The sequence below is a fragment of the Caloenas nicobarica genome, chromosome 6 (assembly GCF_036013445.1).
Source record: "Caloenas nicobarica isolate bCalNic1 chromosome 6, bCalNic1.hap1, whole genome shotgun sequence".
Classification (NCBI taxonomy): domain Eukaryota; kingdom Metazoa; phylum Chordata; class Aves; order Columbiformes; family Columbidae; genus Caloenas; species Caloenas nicobarica.
In genome coordinates this window covers 15,336,932-15,355,697 of record NC_088250.1, presented here as the reverse complement: position 1 = coordinate 15,355,697, position 18,766 = coordinate 15,336,932, and the positions used below count along the sequence as shown (strand labels likewise).

At 35.8% G+C, this 18,766-nt stretch overlaps 1 protein-coding gene across 6 annotated transcripts in view; it reads left to right on the top strand.

The window, feature by feature from the left end:
* GULP1 (GULP PTB domain containing engulfment adaptor 1) overlaps positions 1-18,766 on the top strand; it is a 159,050-nt gene that overhangs the window by 130,010 nt on the left and 10,274 nt on the right. For 5 of the 6 annotated variants that reach the window (XM_065637668.1, XM_065637666.1, XM_065637667.1 and 2 more), the window contains 4 exons: positions 148-264; positions 635-727; positions 10,353-10,577; positions 13,358-13,496. In XM_065637668.1, coding sequence (XP_065493740.1) covers positions 148-264; positions 635-727; positions 10,353-10,577; positions 13,358-13,496 — 574 coding nt within the window. The remainder of the gene's footprint in view (positions 1-147; positions 265-634; positions 728-10,352; positions 10,578-13,357; positions 13,497-18,766) is intronic. The other variant, XM_065637671.1, reaches the window with a different exon arrangement.

Genomic DNA, 18,766 nt, shown 5'->3' with positions numbered 1-18,766 from the left:
TTGCCGTGCTCCTTTGTGGTGTTGAGTTCGTGATGGATGAAGATGAACGTGATAGATGATGTAAAGTATTTTGTGATCATCTGAAGTGAAAGTAATCCTATAAAATATTCTTAATATACTAATTTCAACCTTATGTTTCATGTAAAGGCGGAAGAGATAACTTTAACAATTGGTCAAGCATTTGACTTAGCTTACAGGAAATTTCTGGAATCTGGTGGAAAAGATGTTGAAACAAGGAAACAAATTGCAGGTTTACAGAAAAGAGTAAGTTCTGAACTATGTTTTTTAAAGAGATAAAAGAACATGCTACTGTATTTGTGTTATCTGCTCTCTATGACAGCATAATTTCCATAATTTACTCCGATTGCTAAGAATTGCAACAGATGCCAAAAAAAAAAAGACCAGATAACGGCAAAATAGTATTTTATGTTTTGCTGTCTTGCAAGGTCATTAAAGAGTAAAGCGAGGTTGCAATATGGCAGATACAAAAATGTAATTATTTTTTGTAATTAGATAACTAGTTCAACATTGCTTCTAAATCACCAGATCTCTGATAAAACCTACTCTCAACGGATGCTGTTGTTGAAATGAATGAATATCCCAATAGCTGTTGCAATAACCACTTGCTTTTTAGATTCAAGAATTAGAAACTGAAAACACAGAATTGAAAAATAAAGTTCAAGATTTGGAAAACCAGTTAAGAATAACACAAGTACATGCATCTCCAGTAAGTACATGGCCATAACTCTTATGTCTGAAGTTACTCGAAATTTATAATCATTGTGTTATGATTATTAGCATCTGTCCTGTCCAGTGATTATGATCAACATACAGTGATCATGTAACATATCTGTTGAAATGCAATATTGGAGTGAGATTGTGACAAGCCAACTAAAGTGCAAATTGTGCTCTCTGAAATTGTAGTTCTTTAATCCCCTTGTCATACCTATTTGTTGCTGCCTAAAGACAGTAAATGCTCCTTCTAGTAGCCATGTAAGCACACTCCCTCAGACAAAGAGTTCTGTTCGGCACTTAAACTATCCGGTTCAAGAATGCTACTTCAGATTTTTCGGGGAACTTCCTGTCACAAGTGGATTGTCACAACTGACATTTTCTAAATGACTTTTTAAAAAATTTGCTTGTCTCAATGGAGTCATTAGGCCTCAGGAACTAACATTGGGTGGGTACATAAAAATAAGGAAGCGCAGGTTCCCCATATCTGGAAGCTGCTTTCTGCAGTTCCTAGAGATGATCATGATCATTTTTAAATGACTGACTGACAGTTACTTATATCTAGTCAGGACCTGTAAAAATGCAGGTTACATTGCGGACTGATCCTAATGACTCCCCTCTTCTTACGAGCGTATTCTACCTATACAGTATCAGGTAACCGTGAAAATTAACCTCATTTCTTACTGTATATAAAGCAAAATCTCAGAAAAAGAAGGGCTGCTTTTAAGGTGTGCATTTTAGGCCACCTTGTTCCTGCCCTGGGTGTACACAATTTCACTTCAAATGGATGTTTAGGAATTTGGGCAATGCAAAAGTGTGCTTATAACGATGATGACAATTTTTCAATAGTGTCTATACACTCCCTTGGTATTGATTAGGTGGTTGTTCCCTTGAGGAATTGTCATTTAATTTCACTGCAATCTATTTAGAGGAGAAAGCACCGTAAATTATAAATACTGCATCACTCCCACAGTGAAAGTTATAAGTTTTGGATGTCTTCTCATTTGTGAAGCATTCTGTGAAAGGTAATCAACTTTAATGCTAGATTTAAAATCAATTTAGTCAATTCCTTAGTCTTCTATTTTCCTTAATTAGGATGGGAGCTGGTTTGTTTTTCTTTATGAAAATGATAACTAAATGTATCTTTGCATTCAATTAAACAGACTCTTAAGTCTCTCATGATAGATGCATTTCTCTTTTGTTTAAATGAGTGAAGAACTCAGTAATTGCATTTAGGAAAAAATACTTAAAGTATCAACAATGACCAAAATATTTCCTGTGGAGTGTGTAGTACACGTTTATATTTAGTGTGTCTTTTAAGACCTTGCCAAGTAACATCATTCAAGTAGGGCTGCTTTAAACTAGTTTGTGTACATTGTAAAAAAAAAGCTCTTAATTGTGCTGGCGTAACAGTAAGTACATAAAAGTGCAACAATTAGGTTGAAAATAAATGAACAGAATAGTGAGGTTATGAAGTGACTTTTCAGTGACCTCATTAATGTTTATAAATATATAAAGGGTGAGTGTCATGAGGATGGAGCCAGCCTCTTCTCGGTGACAACCAACAGTAAGACAAGGGGTAATGGGTTCAAGCTGGAACACAAGAGGTTCCACTTAAATTTGAGAAGAAACTTCTTCTCAGTGAGGGTGACAGAACACTGGAACAGGCTGCCCAGGGAGGTTGTGGATTCTCCTTCTCTGGAGACATTCAAAACCCGCCTGGACGCCTTCCTGTGTAACCTCACCTAGGTGTTCCTGCTCCAGCAGGGGGATTGGACTGGATGATCTTTTGAGGTCCCTTCCAATCCCTGACATTCTGTGATTCTGTGATTCAGTGCAGGGAAGAGGAAGCATAAATATTTTCAAGTTAGTTTATCAGTATTTGGAATAGCAGTTTTGGTGATATGTAGCTGCTCTTCTGCTATGTGAGCAACAAATATGTATGAAAGAAATTACAAATAATTCATAAGAGAATTGATTGCCTGTTATAGTTTGCAATTAACTTTATATGCTTTTATTTCAAATCAGCTATCATTTCAGGAATGACTTTGCCAAGTTCCAATTCCTATTAGAAAAAAGCAGAAGCAGTTCAAAGAATGTTTTCCTCTATTTCTACGTAATTTCTGTGATGCAAAATAACACTTTATTTTTAAAAAGTTATTAGAGATTTGGTTTTTTTTCTGAATTTCAATTTACAACTTGTATCATGTTAAAAATATCTGTACTACTGCTGCTGCTCTCTTTCTTCAAAACTGGCAAAGAAAAATAGCAGTTCTATCTTGTGATCATTTTGTCAGAGTAACATTTTCAAATCTGCTGGTATTTTGTTAAATACTGAAATAAAATAGCTTACATAAATGAAACAGAATATCCAACATGGGGAATAATACCCTATCTGAGTTTCTTCCTAAGCATTTCTGGTTAGATGGGGGGAAACTTGCTTCCCTGTAGATATTCTTCACGTTACATGCTATGAACATAACATGATCATTCTCGCAATTTGTAAAACTATAAAGTTTAGTTTTTTTCAGAACTCTCATGTTACTGAATTATAAAGAGGTGCCAGTGCCATGCTGGAAATTTCTGAAGCTTTTTTAGAGATAATAAGTAATTTGGTTTATTTGTATTTAGTTAATTAGATACAGCTATAACTCCTTATCTGTCAGTCCAGTTTGCTGTTATTCTGTATGATCAATGGAAAGTTTAAGCCCTTGTACTTGATACCTGATATGATAAAAGCACATGTGCCCTTAACTGACATGACAGTAATTTGTAAAGAGTTGTTCAGTTTCACAAGCCAACAACAGAGGGTTATAAATTTGCATCTGTTAATAGTACCTTGGATTTTCTTATCTTATGCTTTCCTTTTTGTGTTTGGCTATTTGCACGGTGTTTGTCCTTTCTCAGCCTTTGCCACATGTGCTGAAATGACTTTCCTGCCATACCGGTTGTTGACTGTGCTCTTCTTTTAGTGCTTAACGTGTGGTCGCGGAGACACTGGGGAATCAGCAATTGCTTTAGCACTTCAGAAGGCAACAGACACCAAGTGATGTCATTGTCATGCTTTATTTGTTAAAATACAAATATAGGACAGAATGCCTTTCCCCCTTGTCAGGAACTGAGAAACCGCAGTATCATTTCTATGCAGTACCAGTCTGTCATTACTTTGCTCCTGCTTTTTCCTTCTCAAGTTGATTGATTTTGGTGTCTTTAATTATTCCAGACACGTTAGTCTTCACATAAATTTTTAATGAAAAAGGTAGGTAGAAAATACCTTCAGAAATTCCAAGTTTGATTCTTTTTGTAGTATTTCACTGACCCTTTACACTTCTGGGTTTTTTTTAAAGCCATTTCTGCTTCTCCTGAGAGTGAAGCTAAAGCTTAAGTCCTCTGAGTCCCAGATCATTTTCCATTAAACAGGACTAGGTTGCATCCCCTGTTCTCACTTCAGTATCAAAAAGACGATAGAATTTGACAGCATCTTTAAACTGTGGGTGGATAACTTTATATGTATAAAAGATTAAACACCTGGTTCGTTTAAAAAAAAATGGTTCACATTTTTAAAAAATCTAGTTTTGGCATGCCTCAGTTCTAAGCAGATACATCCAGATTTAAAATAAACTTTTCTAGCTTCCTGTCGTCATTTAAAATGAGCTTGCTAACTAAATATAAATATGTACATAAAGGCATTTGCTGGAATTCATGCTCAAGATCAAATGTAATACTATTAAGACATAAAATTCAGATCCTCTTTTACTTCCAAAATATTAAAAAAAATATTTTGTCTGTAGTTTATCAAAGATAGTACCTCATATATGTGATGCTCAAGAGCAAAATAGATAAACCATGCTGGTCTCAAAATGTTACTTTACTGACAGATTTTCTTCTCTAAAAGGTATATTCACATATGGAACTCTTGAGTAATAACGTAGAACTATTTATTTGCAAAATACAGTCCTAAAACATCTTAATCTGCTATTCTCTGACATCAAAATGTTTCCAAAAAATATTACACATGGTGATTATCCAAAATCCATCAGTGATCTAACCAGGAGCAGAAAATGCAAGCAGTGAATTGGAAGCTGAAGCTTCATTTTAAGCGCACAATTAATAATATTTTGTATGATTGATAACTTCACATATAAGAGAATATTTTCTAGCTGAAACTGCCATTACTAGTTGTTTTAATTATACTCTTTTTTAGGCAATAATAATAAATTTGTGTATTGCGGTGTTTATTGTGAGCCCTTCATTGGTCTACTTAATAAAAATCCACTAATATATTAAAATTGAAAATAATAATAAATTCGAGGTGACTTTTCTCTCTCTTGAGTTTATAAGTAGCGCAAGCTATAGTCTTGTTTGGGAAATACAAAGAGAATTCTATCTAAAACTGCTTTCCTCATTCTTCTTGCTTGTATTGCTGTTTTTTGCAGGCCTTGTAAGGGTTTATTTGAGGACTTAGTTTAAAATAATACTGGCAGACTGAAATAGGTCAAAACTATATGTATGAACAATGCAATTACACACCCTTTACATTTTTGCAATGTGTAAGGGGCTGCAGAACATTGGCAGCAATTGGCTTCTGCTTTTGAGGGATACATTTGCTGTCAAAATTATCTTGTTGCTTGGTTATTAGTATCACTATGAACATTTTTCTGTGGCTGTTCTAAATCTAACCAAATGGCCAAATCAACACCAATCTAATTTAGTTGCTTTTTCTATCAGTTCATAAACTGTATGGGAAAACCAAAATTTCTTTCTGAAGCTATAAAACAAGCTGTTAAAAGCAAGGAGATCACAGTTGGAAATGAAAAAAAAAAAAAAAAGAAAACTCAGTTGTAGTCACAGTCTGACAATGTTCAAGAAGAGACTGGACGATGCCCTCAGACACATGGTGTGAACTGTGGGGTTGTCCTGCGCAGGGACAGGAGTTGGACTTGATGATCCTTGTGGGTCCCTTCCAACTCAGGACATTCTATGATGCTAATGTAATGTAAAATGTATTGTGAAAATTGAACATCAAACTGTCAATCTTCTGCACACTTTTCCCCTCAGGGCATTGTAACTATTTAGATTTCAGTTTTTTTAGCACATTCAGTAAATAATAAACTGCTTAGTGATTTTTTTTTTTTTCTACTTCTGGGCTGTTGTTTTTATGTATGCTAGTCTTGCTAAAACTTTGAAGTTAGTCTCTAAAATATCTGTATTGGCCAATGCAGAAATGTTCTGCAATAGCAGCTCTCACTTTTTTCATTTCCTGAGTGGATTTGTCAAGGATGTACTATATCAAAGTATGAGTTTCCTTAGAGTAGTTCGCCTTCACAGCTGTGCTTCCATATGCCACGGGAAATGTTGGCATGGGACGTTGCTTTTATCTCTCACTCCATTGCATGTACAGCTGAAGTTTCCATTACTTTTACATGTGTGCTGTTTACTTTTCATCTGTTTTAGTGGTTTGGCAATACATTAATCGCTGGTCGTCTTTGCATTTGATCTTGATTAAATGAAGACAATCTGATTTTCATTTTGTTGTTTGCCTATGATGACATTGCTCAAGTTTGTATCGCAATAAGGCTTTGGATGCTGCTCCTACATATAAATCCAGCCCCCAAAGCTCAGTCCATCCCTGGGAGTGGTGTTTCACACAACACCATTTATTTTTATTTATTTATACTGTCGGTGTTACTTAGAGCAGCCTGGGTAGCTGTACACACAGCTTTCATGTGGCTAGCACTTACATGCAGTTTGCACCCTCAGTTTTTATAGTAGACTGAACAGTAAATTACTGCAGGTCACAGAGGAACCTCTGGTGAGATAAGAGAGATTTTTAATCTATTTTGGGCTTGGCTGAAGTTTCTCAGGCATGCCTTGAAGGTTTCCTCTTCGAGCAACATGTGTAAGGCAGGGAAGTAAGTTGTGACAACTGCATGACTCCAAAGTTAGCCAAATCCAGGAATATTCAGGAAAATAAAAGAGAGAATGATAAAATAGGAGAAAAGCAGACTTGAAAGGCAACAGGAAACGATATTGGGAGAAACAGACCCCAAAGGAATGGTGTCCTTCTGATCGCCATAAGTATTGGTAAAGTAGTTGTATCTAAATGTATTCTTATCATGGCAATGTTGCAAAATACCTCCTTTTTTACATGGAGCCTTAAAGATACTGATTCATTAGACTTTTTTTTTAAAGTTCTTAAAGTGTGACTCAGACACATAGGCCACCTGCATCTATTACCCTCATTAAAAAGCTTTAACACACTCATGAGAAAACCCCAAGATAGATGTTGGAACTGCACGCATATTTCAGAAAACAGTTTTGGAATGTGGTTAGGCATATCACTTGATTCATGTTTCCATTAAGACTGCCAAGTGAGAAAATGCATGTGTTTTTTCTTTGCCTATCTGCTGCTTTTTCAATTTTATAATATTCTGTATTCAGTTCAGTGAGCACTTCTTCGTGAGGGTTTAAAACTCTACTATGTTTGTAATGTTAAAACAAAAAATTTGAAATTGCCTATGTCAGATTTCATGTTACTGAAAAAGTACTAAATGAACCGAAGATGTAGCAGTTAATGGATTAAACTGTTAATGCTTATGCAGTATTTTATGAATTAGTCAATTAATATATCCTTAGTAGTCTCAAATCTCAGGTAGCTTGTAATCAGTGGTTTTGTAACTAACTGCATGATTTCCAATTCAAGGTCACTCACAGTTCCCTGTAACATTCACTGCAGTTATCCACTATGGCCATCCTGTATATTACCGACTTGAAGATTCTAAGAAAGAAAAACGTTTTTTAATTCATTAAGATATTTATGTGATTCCTATGGGGGTATGACACAGAGATTGCAATCAATGTCTTGACACACCTAGTAAAACCAAATAATTTTGAAATTATTTCTTCATTAACAAAAACTCATTCATGCTCCATTTTCCAGTGTGCTGCAGCCAGATGGTGCATCTTCAGCATCATGCTGAGTAGGATGAGTCAAAAGTAAATCCTTTGACAGGGACATAATAACATCTAACTGTAACAGAGATGAAATCCACTGAACTAGTATGTTGATTTCATTAAGAGTGATTTCATATTGTTTTCTTGTGTTGATGAAATGGGGCCCAAACTGGAAAATAGTATATCAACATGGCCAGTACTACATGTTCAGTATTACACAGTGGGAAGGTCAGGCAAAATACAATTGCCATATAAAATGGCAATTTAATATATTTTTAGTATATTTTCTTCCTTTACAATTTGGTGTAAGACTCTAGTATTTACTAGTGCAAACTCATTATTGACAAGACACATTCCCAAAACTGTGATATGAAGCTCGACACCCTATATGGTGAGAAATGTCCTAAGATCATTGCTTATCAGATAAATAGGAAAAAGAACCTGACTGCTTAGTGTTCACAAAAAGTACACAAATAGTGTATGAAACCTTTCATTGCTTGAGTTTGATATATGTTCATCATCCTTTCAGTTTTGCTGCTTTGTATCCTATATTCATTTTCCTGGTTTCTGTATGTTTTTTCATGTGATATTCACACTTTCTTATGGAAATTACTCATCCTCTGCTGTTTTGCATTTCGGGGAAATATTTTTGCTTTCTTAATTTGATTATATTTAGTATCTTCCAGTGTTTACTATTGTTAGATCTATTTTTTCCATATATATGTATAGCAGTAAGTATTACATGGTAGTAATCACACAGTTGCATTGCAGGTCTTCTACTTGTAGGCTAGTGATGCTCTTGGAATAATAATCAAAATTCTATGCCTTGTAGATTTTTGCTGTCATTTTTATTGATTACCATTCCAAACCCTCTGTTTCCAGCTTGACAACAGATGAATTATTTGCGATTGCGATAAAAACTTTTTTTTTTTTTTCCAAATTTTGAATAGAGTTTTGTGGTGTTTGTTGATGTTGTCTTAAGTATGGCATTGTTACTAAATTTGGATACCTGTACCCTTACCTGGCTTATTTGTAAAGACTCAGTTTAAAAGGATTTGGAACGTTTTGTTTTCTACGTAACTCTAAAAAAATGGTTCAAAATAATTGATTAAATCCTGCTCTACTGAAGTTATTCCAACCTATAATGAAAGAATCATGTCGTATCAATTGTGTAACATTCTATGAGGAAAGTAAAAGCAGACTTCAAAATTTTCTCTGCATGTATTTACCGCTGCTTCAGCTGGGGCAAGTCAAGGGTTTTTTAGGCAAGATACCAACAGCACAGATCCAATTCTTGCGTACTCTGTGTATAGACTCTTGGCTCTAGCCAAGAACTGTTTGCATTCGCGTTCCGTCCCTTCTGTTAAGGTTCAGAGATTAATCTGTCCTCTAAAGCCTTATTTTAACTCTCCAAAGCTGTTCTCCTCAGATTTTGAGGCAGGAATTACAACTTGGCCCCAACAGAAAGATTGCATGGGCATGTTTCTTAAATATTTGAAGACATTTCCTTTTTGCTTTTCTTTCCAGGATCAGTCCTGATGGCTGTTTGTTTCTAATTTCATCTAGACAAGATCCATTTCAGGATTACGGATATTTCCCATTCAGGCAAATAATTTAGGGGTTTTCTTTTTTAAGTGGACAAAACCCTCAGCTTCACTCTCAAATGTAAAGAATCTTGCTGGAATATGCAGTTAAATACTCCCCAGTCATATGAAGCAGCTAGCCTCAGGTGCTTGTCTGCCTCATTCACACCAAAACCTTGCAGTTACCGCTTTGTCATCTGAGGTGAACGCTTTTACCATTTGTATTCTAGTGTAGATGTTTCTCATCTGCCTCTGCTCAATGCTGTTCTGTGGATTTGTTAAGAAAGCCAGAGTATCTTACAGTCCTCACCATTTTTGTTTTCCCAGCAGAGGAGTTTTGTTCTGTCCTGCATCCCGTGCTGCTGTTGTAGGGACATGAGGATTCCTTTGCTTTGCAACAACAAGTCTCAGCTTTTGAGATACCTACTGAAAATACCAGTAGGTGTTCATCCACACAGAAAAGTTGGCAGAAGGTTATTATTGTCCATAAAAGTTTAGGTTCTCAAATTCCGTCGATAGGGATATGAAATAAAGCCTAGTATTAATGTGAACATTAAAATTTGTATAATGTGAACTGTTGCTGTAAGAAGGTTTTGGTTAAATAATTACATTTTTTCTAAATATTGGTGGGATATAAATGGTAGCTGTTTCCTGGTTTGGAGAAAGAAAATTCTCACCTGTGCTTTAACCACCTGGGTAACTCTTCTCCCCAGATATGTACTTACTGCTAGTTTACATGTGCAGAGGTGAGATGTTGCTGATATGTCGGTGGATTTAAACATTTGTCAGTGCATCCAGCACACCCATTTTTGGAAGGATGCCTGTCTTCATTTTGTTTGGTGTAATTATGAACAAGCAAGTCATCTTCATTCCAGTTGGTACTGGGCTCCCTCTTACTATGGTATTTTTTTAGATTTTCTTTTAAAATATTTTCAAGTTCTGTATCTTGTAACTATAGCATGGAAGAACAAGTTGCTGACAAACTTTTTTTGAAGTAAGAAATGTGGGGGTTTTTTCTTCTTTCCCTGATGTTACCATGTTCTGTTCCTCAGAATGTTTTCTTTTTCTGTGATTCCTTTCCAGCTGCTGCACATAAAGTGTGATAATGATGAACATATGTTTCAAAGACCCTCTACTTTTTTCTGGTGTAACAATGAGGATTCGCCTCCTTGTTTAGATATCTCTTCCATTACACTTACTCCTAGGAGTTCTCCTGACTCTAGACTATCATCTGGATTGTTAATACCACCACCTTCAAAAAGTGGTCTTCCAAAGCCAACCAGTGAATACAGCTGCCCAAGACCTCGTGTAATCCTGCTGTGCAAAAGTTTTTTTGGTTTTTTTTTTTGGCTTTCCTTTGTCCTCTGTTGTGTATTAACTTGTATTAAAAATGTGCATTTTGTACAGTGGTTTAAGGGCAGAACAGATATATTTTAGATTCTCTAGGGGTACTCTTAAAATATGGAATTTGTGAAGATTTAATCTTCTTTCTACATAGCTCTTTCTCTCCCACTCCCAAAACACAAATTCTTATTTTCCCAGAATGTTTAGATTACTTTATTAATTAATTACCTCTGTGTTATTTGTCAATGTTTTGTTAAAATTCTTTATATTACGAATAGTTATTCAAAACAAACAATTATAAAGGTCCAACTTCAAGGGCTTTTTCCCCCCACAATGAATTAATAGAAAAGCAATCAGCCATTAAAAAACTTTCAGCATACTTTATAAAAACTCTGTGCAAAATGAAGGTTGAAAATTATTCTTAAATATGAAATGGGCATATTGCCTGCTTTGTCATAGCAATATGCTTGGACTCTAAACTTTTCTTCCATTTGCAAGTAACATTTGGCTGTATTTGGCAAACATCATGGCTTTCTGCATGTGTTCACTAAATAAAATCTGCTTCTTGTGCTCATATGTACTCAAAATACACATTTCTTAAAAGAACTAAATTATAGTTTTACTTAAACTAGCTGTATCAATAGTACCAAAAAGGCCAGTAACAACAAAATGGCATATAGATGGGAAATAACAGTGTAAAGTTTTGCTGGTTTTGCCTAAAAGACTTATTTAAGTCTAAACATAAATACTGTTTATTTATCTAGCTTCTATGTAGCCATAAGCACTTAGCAAATAAGGAGAATCTCCATTAGCATTTACTATGTCTAAGACATTCTAGGGTTATCCATCCACGTTGGTGGGAAATTTAGGTTAATACACGGCGAGTACCTATGCATTAAACCTGACCGCCTTCTTGATGCAGACAGAACGTATCTACACGAGAGGTTTGTTTGCTTGAAGAATGGAATAGGAGATAAATGGTACGTTTACTTTGAGTCAACTACACCCATTGCCCTGCTTTGAATGGCAGCAGATGACATGACATTGTACTGGTGCTCTGGCCATGTTCAAAGGTGCCAGGGGGTTAATGCAGGGTCCGTGAACACAGTAATGAGAGCCTATTGCATCTAAATTACAGGCTCTGATGAGATCTTTTTACAAGAGACTAGCTTTGAAATTGCTATGCTAACTCATGTTGAGGTCAGTAAGTGGTCTGTATGTGTAAAAATCTTTAAATTAGTTATTTTATGCAGTTAATTCAGTTCTGGTTTTGCCAGGGAATAACATGACTCTATATTATTTTTAAATAGAACAACAACAAAAAAAGCAGTATGTTAAATTAGGATTTTTTTTTTTAAACTTTTTTTCAGTATACTTGAGTAGAAATACCACAGGTTTTTGGAGCTCTTGAACAGTTCTAGATCTCTCCTAATCCAAATTTAAAACATTAATTCAAAGCTCCTAAGAAATAGGACTTAAGAGTCTACTTTTCTCTTCAAGCAGTGTATTCAGTGGAATACCATAGATAAATGTTCTCTCCTTGTCAGCAGCCACTGCAGCATCCGGAGAGAAAGAAATTGAGGTAGTTCAGGACTACCTATAGACTTAGCTTAGAAATCTGTGGCTTGTGCTGTCAGAGGGCAGCTTCAGTTGCTGCAGCAGAGGCACTAGAGAAAGTAACATTCCAAAAGAAGGTTTAGGTCCGTGAAACTCGCCTGGACCAGCGGTGCTAAACACTACCTGCTTGCCACATAGTCAGGTACTCTGAATAAAAGGATCCGGGTGACTAATTTAACTGGTGCTTAAAAATTTTCATGTAAATATTTTGGTCAAATTGAATCTTATTTAAAAAGAGCAGGCTTTCCCTGTGCCTGGCTGTATAGTCTTTCTAATACACAGAATGTAGGTTTTTTGAATTGTCTAAGTAATAACGTTAACATGCAAACCAGTTTTGCAAACATATTTTGCCTTCGGCTTGTCAGTCTCAGTTTTAATGTATTTTATCATCTGTTTTTAGTGTTCCATTTATTCTGACTTGACTGTGTCTCATTTGTGTTCCGAAGTAACGGTCTGATGGCAGGAGGAATTAATCATCAAAAAATACCTAGGGCTATAAAATGATAGTAATTGTTGGGTTTGAGGTTTCTTTTCCTATCCAGTATTTTTTTGAACCCTTCCAAATTCCTGCTTCTTACTAATGAAATCTCAATGGTTACACATTCAAGGATGAGAGCTTTATTTTGGAGATTAATATTCAGCGTATTGCATATCTAGGTTGTTACTTACCAAAAAGTACATTTGAAGCTTTGATCACAGCAGATTTTTTAGGCTGTCAAATAAGTTATCATGTAAAGAAGAATCAGTAAACAAGAAATTTTAGCTACTTGTTCTGTGCACTCTGGAGTGTAGCATATATGGGTCTTGCGAACGTTATCTGTATTCATCCATCTGCAATAGAGACCTGCTTGTCACCAGCTTCTTCAGGTTTAACTGTGACATTTCTGGCTGTATCAGTTGGACTGAAAATGGGAAAATTACAATGCTGCTTATGTATAAGAGAGTTTTAGCATGTCTCCAACTCTGAACTGCAAATGCCATTCGCTTGGTGTCAGGAGCTGTTCTTTGCATGCTGATGGTTATTTTTAACTGTTTTAAAAATGTGCCTCTTATCTGCATGCTCAAGAATTCAGTATTGTGATCTTTCATGTGAAATATTGCCCTAATATTTATTGTCCTTATTGTAGGCAGGCAGTGTGACACCTAAATCACCCTCCACTGACATCTTTGATATGGTTCCCTTTTCTCCCATATCCCCTCAGTCATCAACTCCTACTCGCAATGGTACACAGCCTCCTCCAGTACCCAGTAGATCTACAGAGATCAGTAAGTTTTGTAACAATTGACCTAATTTTTGCTTACATTATATTTTTTTTAATGAAGCATCTTTAAAGATTTATTACATTTTGCATGAAAAGCCATATACAGTTTTTGTAAATCACATTTGATAATGCCATTTAATTTTTCTACCATCTTCCCAAAGTCATTCATGTTGCTGCCAAGTTACATTTCTGAGGAAGACAGCAGGTGGAGTAAGTATGGTGATGATGATGCAGAAGGGAGAGCTGAAGAAATCCCTCAAGATCTAGACTGTCTTGGAATACTATTTTTAATACTACTTTTCATATCATCTACAGCTTTGTTTTTCAGTTACAGTTGATGAGCCTCACCAGATCAGTGAACCACTCCTAAAAGATCTTAAAAAGATGGTTTACAATAGCAATTTTATTTTCCAAAGGCTTGAAAGCAGCTAGGGTAAGGTTCTTGGCTTCACTGGAAATCTTTTAGGAGTTCACAAAGTATTTTTAAAAGCTTTGGAAATCCCTGAGGGGAGAGGAGAGTGGAGCATACACAAGCAATGTTTGAGGTTGTAGAAATTTCAGTCTATGTGTAGTATCTTCTATTTCTGATGCCTGTTTTAGTATGGATCAGGAATATTAATGTTGCAGCCTGCCACCATATAAAACCACATTTAAAGAATTTCTGCCTGTTTGGGGGAATGCTTCTAGTATGTAGAAGTTTCAGGTGTGAATGAGAGCTGTGCAAAAATATAAAAATGCATTGTAAAACTTAAGTCAGTGAACATCTTCCCTAATACCATATGCTATGCACCTTTCAGTTCCGTTGCTCAGGATGACGGTCACCCTCTAAAGAGAAAGTAGATGGCAAGGCTATTGATTCAATTAAAAATCATGTTCTTTTTTAATTAAGATTTTAAATTAATTTAGATGAATTTCTATGAGTTTCTCAAATTATTGACATAATTTAAAACTGTTCCATCAAGAATAGTTAATATTAACTATTCTTAATAACTTAGGAGAATATTAGACTATTCTAATAGAATATTAGAATAATTATTAGAATAACAGTTCTATTCTGATATTACAATAGAACTGTTTCTTTAAGAGAATTTGGATGGCTTTGTAAGGAACAACAAAAAAATAATTGGAAGACACTCCCTCCAAGAACTCCTTTTGTGTTTTCAAATTTGTTCCTCTAAGACTACAGACAATGCTACAAAATCATTCTCAGTGTGCATATCCAGATTCAACAATAATAACTTGAATTGATTGACAGAATGAGATTCTTTTTGTTTTTTAGCTATTGTCCTACCTTGTTTTGTTGAAATTGGTGCTAGAAATCTTGTGGGAGTCAATGCTCAATGCTGAGCGCTCTAGAGAATTCCAGTTACGTAGGATTTGTAATTCTTTAATCAGTGAGTTTTGTAAGATAGAAAATACTATAAATGAGTTGCTTATTCAGCAATTTGTACTGTTTCAAATGGTTGTTTCTTCTGTGCTTTATTAATTTGCATTAAATTAAGATGATGTAGTTCATATTTGCGGCAGTCAGTGTCTGTAATCCTCTGTGCTCCTCAGTGTGCTGTGCTTTAGAGAGGGGTTGCAGAAATACATCATAGTCTTTATACTTTTGATCCCTGCTCTTTCAGTCTACGTCATAGTACTTTATAAGTTGAAAATTGCTGCGTTCATCAGCTATTTTAACACACTTTGGCATATTTCAAAAATGCAGTTTGAAAGAAAAGAGGAATATTTTATAATCAAACAAGGACTTACTGTCTTAGATGAGAAAGTTCAAATCCTATTAGAATCTCATTCAAGCTGTGCAATGTTACATTACTATAATAATGTACAATAATACATTGTTTTATATGTTTTTATTGCTGCTAGTACGAGCAAGCTGGCATTTTTTTCTCCAATACAAATCAGATAGATAGCAACCCAGAAGAGCCAAAGTTTGGAGTCCCATTTTGTGAGGTCTTCTGAACATCATTTCATGTTCTTATCTATACTTTGTCCCTGCACTTGAGTGTTTTTTCCCATCACTTTGGGTGAAATTATAGGGTGATTTTCTTGGATTTTATCATTCTTTAACTTCCACCTTTACCACATTCAGTAGTAAACAAGAAGAAAGATAAAGATGAGACATCTATTTGCTAGTGTCAACCTCAGTGGCTCCATTTGTCTAAGTGAGGTTCACCTAGCTGTTACCAGATTTGCTTTCAAAGTCAAAGTTCATCTTACTCAGCAACTGGCCAGTTTTCCCAGCAAGAACTGGGGAGTTCTAAATGATATTTTTTGCTTTGACTAGCTTGCAGTATGTAGGTCGAGAAACCCAGCATTCTACTACTGGAATGGTGCAACAGTGACTGTTGCTCAGAAAGGCGGTTATCCCCAAAGCATTTTGGCTTTAAAAAAGGGAGAATGTTTTGAATGTTGAGTTCTTATTCAGCATTATGCCAATATGGCTTCTCAGTAAATGTCTGCTCACTGCTAGGTATATCAGTGATAGCAAATAGATTGGTTTTACCTATTTAAAGGAGAAAATTGCATTATTTTGGGGCAGGAAGTTGCAGATGGGACAAATATGTGGTGTCTCTTTAAGTAATAATTGCAAAAAAGCGATTATTTAAAAAAAACCAAAAGCCCTTTCCACAATTGTATTTCTAGTCAAAATGTTGCTGGGAAGTACCTCTTTTCAGGCTAAGTTTGTGGTAACCAGCTCGCATGCTAAACATAAACATTGCAGCCCAGTATGGTAATTGCTTAATTGAGCAATTGACGAACGCATAGTTAGTGCAACCAAAATTCAGTGTTAAACACCATACTACTGCTTCCTTATGAAGTAAGGGATTGCATACTTCTTTGTGAGTTACCGTAAAGGAATTAATAAATTAATTTTAATCAATTAAAGGAGGAAATTATTTCTGTGTTTCTTGCTGGCACAGCATTTTTGTCATATCTCCGAAAAAAAGTGGAGAGGAACATTATCAAGTTGTTCAACATTTATTTCACTCAAATACATTTTGAGCAATCCAAGGTCACAACTGGCAGATATAGAAATCTGCTCCAGGACATTGACTTTCCAGAGATATTTAAGATTCTGTTGTCAGAATAATGATGGAACTATTTTGTATGCTGTAATAATTCCAAAAGAAAAAAATATGGAGTAGCCTGCAGCTAAGGGAAATGCTTCCTGGACTTCACCACCTCAGCTTATTCCAAATATTTACCTGGGTGCTTGTCTTCAGTGATTAGTTTTTATTTGTCATCCCAGCTGCTCCAGGACATCTGGGGAAAGCATACATCAGCATAACTCTGTGACTGGCTGATAGCTAAGGTAAAGAAGTTTGGGATGCAGAATGCAGCAGAAGAGCCAAATATTTGTAGGATTTTTTGGTAATTGGTAATTTTGAGCTTATTGCAGAGTGCAGGTTGCTACTCTCCAGTATTACGTGTTTCTGGTCCTGAATGTCAGATAGGCCACAGAAACAAGAATTTATTACCTGTTCATGTCTTCTGTGGCTTGAGTTGTGGATATAAAACATCAGCCTTTCATGGTTTTGAATCCCAAGCTGTGAATTTATTTCCATCCAGAAACGAATGGGAAAGGGAAAGGAAATTATATGTGCTGTTTGAAAGGATTGTTTTCAAAGGCTTACTGGTTGCTGTGTATTGGAGAAAGAAATGCCTGTCCATGCTACAATTATTCTGAGGAGTGTGCCAGGCAAGATATTCTTGTTAATCTTCATGCAAATGCTCTAGCCTGAAATGAAAAATTATAGTCCATCTCTGCTAAAAGGGAAGCCCCCTGTGAACAGTGAACACCAGCAGATAAGCTTATGGAGATCCCATGCAATAGAGCAGCTGTGCACTGAATTCATTTTAGTATTCATCAAGTTTCCACTTGTTCTTCAGCTTCTGTTCAAAAAAGAAATACTGAAGATGGATGCTATTCAAAGTATTTCATGGAACTTTATCCCTCCCTGACTCTTAGCAGTGCAATCTCTCATATGATACACAAATTTTAAATGCAGAAAAGCGGTTGTACTATGAAATTTTTCAGCTGGTTTACTGAAATGGTTAGCAAGTTATAATAGAGATAGTTCCCAAAATAGTTTTTCATAGAAACTCAGCTAGGAAATACTTATCTATTTTGAATTTGATTCCATACAGGGTTTCCACTCTAGTTAATTTTAACGTCTGCCTTGAATTACAATATAAATGAAGCAATCCTTCACCTGAAGGCAGAGGAGCTAAAGCTTCTGCCATCATCCTGGTAATGAGCTCAGAAGTGCTGTCATTAATAAAAGCCCAATAAAAAGGCATGAATGAGAAAATATCCATAATAGTGTACAAAATATATGTTTTCAAAGGTAGTGATAAGTCATATTTCAGTACTTAGAAATCCGGGAGTTGTGTTCTCTACTGTTTTTTTTTTCCTAAATACATTCCTTGAATGTTTGCTAAGGGCTGGTGTTGAAACTGGCTGCCTTTAGCCATCTGACCACACAGAAAACTGTCAGCTCCTTTTAAGGGTAAAAAGAACCTATGGAGATGGGGGCGGGGGCGGGGAGAAGACTTACAAAGTGAACAAATAGACTTAGAAGGCACATAAAGCATAATTACGTTCTGTGCAACAGAGGTTAGATTGAAAGCCAAAGCTGCTACACGTCTGAAGGTTACTGGGCAGGAGCATCAGAACATGTAAGGACACTGATTATACTGGAGCAGACCCATTTTGGCTGTGAAAGAGGCAAGGGACAAGATAGATCTTATGTTTTACATTAGATTATCCTAGTTAAAGGCTCTCCATGTTGGTGGTCTGCCTCTGCCAGGAAAGACTAGATTCTTTGTTGGCTTAAGTGTGCTTTTGGAATCAGACTCTCCAATCTGGACCATCTCCTGGTCCCATGTGACAGTTTGTAGCTGTTTAGCCACGGTTTTTGAAATATGTGATTAATCAATTTTGTTCTTGTTTCTACATTTATTATGGGAATGAATGCTAGTAACTGCTAATTATTTTAAATGCCTATTGTGCAGCCTAATAACACCTAAATGAGTAGCTCAAACCCTTTGTGACATGCAAAATAAAATGTTGCAGAGCCTAGACAAGTACAGGTCTGAAACTCCGACTCCAAGGAAGCTGAAGGACATTTATTTAGCTATAGGTACAATCTTCAGCATTGATGACTGGTAACAGTGCAACATGGATTTTGTATCAAGTAGTCAGTTTTCAGCTTTCGTATCTGGGATGATAAGGGTAAAATTTTGTGCTTAACTAGAAAACTAGCT